General features: G+C 34.4%; 1 protein-coding gene across 1 annotated transcript; it reads left to right on the top strand.

Moving 5' to 3' along the window:
- Positions 1-1,287: 1,287 nt before the first annotated feature.
- Positions 1,288-4,720, top strand: LOC111391306 (J domain-containing protein spf31-like). Its single transcript, XM_023016498.1, has 5 exons — positions 1,288-1,625; positions 1,717-1,777; positions 2,551-2,628; positions 4,032-4,105; positions 4,601-4,720. The coding sequence occupies exons 1-5, from the start codon at positions 1,440-1,442 to the stop codon at positions 4,718-4,720; spliced, it is 519 nt and encodes a 172-aa protein (XP_022872266.1). The 5' UTR covers positions 1,288-1,439.
- The last annotated feature ends 7 nt before the right edge of the window (positions 4,721-4,727 follow it).

Here is a 4,727-nt window from a genome sequence, read left to right on the forward strand (position 1 = left end):
TAAGATTTTAATTTCTTCTTCAAAAATTGCTGCCAGGAGTAGCGATATATATGTGTTTGTAAATTACACATCTTCATGGGCACTACAGTGGTTTTTCTTAATGTTAGACAGTGATCGTGCCACCTCAAAATGGAGGCAAGATAGTTATTGCAATTAAAGGGAAGAGTACAGCTAAACACCTCATATATCTGGACCTTAAGATGATTGATCGACACATCAGATCATTAACATCACTTACCTCCATTTCTTCTCAAAATTTTTAAGTAATAAGTAACCTAGTATACAAAAATATGATAACATAAGTATGTAGATTGAGTGACAAATGGCTAACTTATGTGCTGATTTTTTGAACTATTGGATTTTAGGCAATGAAGTGTAGCTGCCAGGCACCACCTATTTGAAATTTTGCGGTCTTTATTTTACCTGGTGGGTCCTTGATTGAATATTTGTTGTTGGGACTTTTTGTGGCAAGTGACCTTTTTGGTGTAAGATAATTGCATTTTGGTGCACCAATCAGTTGTGGTGGTTGTAAAATCGTGGGAGGACTGGCTATGCATTTTCTTTTATGAGAGGAGATGGGGTGGTAGAATTGCTCAGCTCTTCCATATCTTTTCAGTTGAATGTGTTGACATGGATACTTATGCGTGTGCAAATATTAGCACAATGCTTACTAAATTAACAAATCTGGTTCAAAAACACTCGTATATTTACACAATAATTGATGTCAACAACCTTGGAGGGTTCTGATTATAGGAATTTAAGATGGGTATCATAATTCTGAGGAATGCATCTCACTAGAACTCCATGGTAACTCGATATGGATTGTGTCCTACAATCACAAGAAAGGCTTCAAGAGCTCAATCAACATCTAAATGTCTACTTAATGAAGGAAAGGTGCACTCATGTGTATAGACTCCACAAATTCTCTGTTCCTATCAGGACATAGACTCCTTATAAGGAAACTAGTTGAACTGACAACTGAACTGAATAGAGATCTTACACAAGATTAATATTATAAATCTCTAAAATTTGCTAAAATATCACTGATAGACAATATGAAAAAGACCAATTTAAATGCAAAATAAAATAGTTGGCTAAATTGATTTTGGATATTAAATATTTTAGCCCTTGTTTGAGCCCCATTTTTCTACCAAAATACATTTTTCAACAGTGATTTGACACCATTTCAACCACACATTTTTCAATAAAATAATATTATACGCAAATCAAAAACTTTTTCTTATTTTTTAACCACACACTTCCCATCAATGCACTATTCAAAAATTCATTTTATCCTCCAAAATGGGGCTCAAACAAGGGCTTAAAGGGGGCTTGTATCTTTCTAGAATTCTCTTTTACATTTGGTTTTTCTTGATCCTTTCAATTTATGATTTCTACTTGTACAGTACAGTACATGCGTTCCTAAACAAAGAGAAAAAATGACACGCAGTCACACACACACACACGTACGGCTTTTCTTTCTGATTTCTACATCTTCTGCCGACATATCTTTGTCGCTTTTGGGTTGCTGTAGGATCCTGTCATGCTTCAAACTGAATGCCTTTGAATATCTTAACCTACCATTTGATTCATCTATAGACGAAGTGAAAAAGCAATATCGTAAGGTGATCTTTTCATCATATCAAATGACCACTTCTGTTGATCATTCATGAACTTTCTTGAAACGTGATTTAACATTAATTCATTTTCTTCCAGTTATCTTTGCTAGTTCACCCTGATAAATGCAAACATCCGCAAGCAAAGGAGGCATTTGGTGGTAAGTAAGTCTCTTCTTGTTTTGGTAGGAAATATGTGATTATGGATTTAGTCCACTGTATATGACCTCTGTAAATGTTTCTAACTGATGATGACTTTGTTTCCATGGTGTGTCTATGCTGTGAAAGAATGTTTCTCTATTCAGTGATTTTGTTTTTCCTTTTCAGTTAGTGAGAATTATCTGTCAAAAATAGTAGTCGACTTTTTGGGAGAACCAAAAGCAGTTTATTTTCCAACATTTTATTCCAGTTCAACCAATCCAATGGTCCAATTCTGTGATTGTAGGCTTTTCATTATTTGAGATATAGCGCACAATTTGGAAAGTTCAATGATATTTCAGGCATGGTGTTACTGTTTACTGTTAGGATATGCATTTTTAAGTTTGTTTATGTACTTGTTCCATGGATAAACTGCTCTTCGAGGAGGTGGAAATAGTTAGCATTTTGGCGATAGTGCTAATCACTATCATAGATACAGTAGTTAATCAAAGTGTGACTTTGAGTGGAGATGGTATATTTATAAGCAGATACAATAGTTGATCAAAATGTGACTTTGGGTGGAGATGGTATATTAATAAGTAATTTTTGCTCCTTTCGTGATAATATAATTTCAAAGATTAGTTCCATGTCAACATAACATCATATTATTAGTTTACTATTTCTATTCCATTCTTTACTACCGGGACAAGACACAGATATAATTCAAACTTTCTATTTAGCTTATTTTTGTCTTCAAAATTTGTGAAAACTGACATTATCTTTGTCTATTATTCAGCATTGGCAAAAGCTCAACAAATATTACATGATCCTTCAGAGAGGGAATATCTTTTGAACCAAGTTAATGCAGCAAAAGGTTTGTGCTAGCTGATTTTTCAATGGCTACACCATGTTTACCATTATTCCTGTTAGAAAGTTACTTTTTTGTGTTAAATGTTATCGCTTCTTTAGGGCTTGATATTCTCAGTTCAGAGACGAGATTTTTTCACCGTGCATCTTTAAGTATATAAACTTGAATTATATCTTTGTTTTTCATTGAGTGACGAGATCTTTTCACTGTGCATCTTTAAGTATATAAAGTTGAATTATATCTTTGTTTGTCATTGAGTATTGTTTGATTGATCTAGTGCCAGCAAGTGTAAAACCTGTATAAAATGCACAAACCCATTATTTCAGAAATTATTATTTTGAGAAACTTGGAAGTGCCAACCATAAAAGTCGATTTATGCACCCAAAAGTCCAATAGTCTTGAGTTAGGAGGTAAAGATTTGTTCTAAGAAGCTGCTTTTTCCCTTTCTCGCAATTTGTTATTGGGTGATCTTTTATCTTTTGTTATCTTATTGATGCTCCCTAGCCTTGGTAGTTCCATTCCTGGTAACAAATAACAATCTCAAATCCCAACTTTCTCCTCTGTTATGTTGTTTGCTTTCCACTCCCTTCCCATCATCTTTTGGTTGAACTGGTAGTGGAATCCTTGAGTTTCTCTCTTCCTTCTAATCTCACATAATAGCCCCATTTTATTTTTCCCTCAAGAACTTTTAAGTTTTCAAATTTTTTGCTGTGATGCTGTAAATGTTGTGACGTGTACTTTCTCTCACTCAACTTACCCTTACATTTTTGTTCTCCTTTTCATTGAATGCTGTAAATGTTGTGACACGTACTTTCTCTCACTCAACTTACCCTTACATTTTTTTTTTCTCCTTTTCATTGATAATCATTCTTTTTTCACGTGCAACATTACTTAAATTTCTCTGGGTGATGTGTAGTCTATTTTATCTTCGTTTCAAATCGACTATTATTAATGCTAGTTTCTGCCATGGTCAACATAGTGGCAATCTTGTTCATGTTTCCGGGCCTAGCACGTTCTGTCTTGCTTGGGCTACTCTTGAGCTCTCTTAGTTTTTTGTTGTGCCGCCTATTGCAGACCACAATTGTCGGCAACACAACATCTGCTTACTTAAAGCTGACTCAAATAAGATCTCGAGGAGAGTGATTTTGAGTAGATATATGCCACAGCTACTGAAAGGGTCAAATCTGTAATCATCATTATCATCTTTATGTGTCCTTGATTATTTTTGTATGCTGGGTTGAACCCCTCTCTCTGTCCCTCCCCCTCCCTCTTCCATGAACACGGTCATCTTGTGGATTCCGCTTTTCTCTTTTTATTATTATTATTTTTTTTTGTTGCTTTTACTTATGTAATTATGTAATAAATGAGTAATCTTGAAGAAGGCTCACTGTTTTAAATATGGAGCGCAGAAGAGCTTAGAGCAAAGAGGAAGAAACAGCTGAAAAAAGATACTGCTAGTAAATTGAAGTCATTAGTGGATGAGGTAATTGATTGGCACCAAGATTGCTTTCTTGAGTATTTTTTCAAATTTATGTTTTTTACCACCCAAAGTCCTGAATAATATTCATGGAAAGATACAAGCTTCGATAGTTTATCTGCTTTTTCGTCCCTGAATGTGTGTATTCTTCACCTTTCGCTAGTCATCATACTATCTAACATGTTATTGTTGATCGGCAAGAAAGAGAATGCACCCCTGTTTGGGCTCCATTTTAACTTACTGCATTTTTCTCTTTCTTCATTTTCAACCACACATTTTTCAATAAAATAATATTACATGTAAATATAAAACTTTTTCTTACTTTTTAACTGAACATTCTTCAAAAAAATTACTATTCCAAAATACCTTTTTTCCAAAATCTCATTAAAATGGAGCCCGAACAAGGGTTGCATCTTGCGAATTTGTGTTTGGATTTTATAACGATAAGAAGATGCATGACTAGATGACAAACAACCCATTTGTCAATAAAACGTGATACAGGGAAAATACGAGCAAGAATATGAACGGTCAGAGGAATTCCAGAAGCAACTAAAATTAAAAGTTCGTGAACTCTTAACAGATCAAGAATGGAGGAGAAGGAAAATGCAGATGAGGGTATGATCACCAC

The sequence above is a fragment of the Olea europaea genome, unplaced genomic scaffold (genome assembly GCF_002742605.1).
Source record: "Olea europaea var. sylvestris unplaced genomic scaffold, O_europaea_v1 scaffold773, whole genome shotgun sequence".
NCBI lineage: Eukaryota > Viridiplantae > Streptophyta > Magnoliopsida > Lamiales > Oleaceae > Olea > Olea europaea.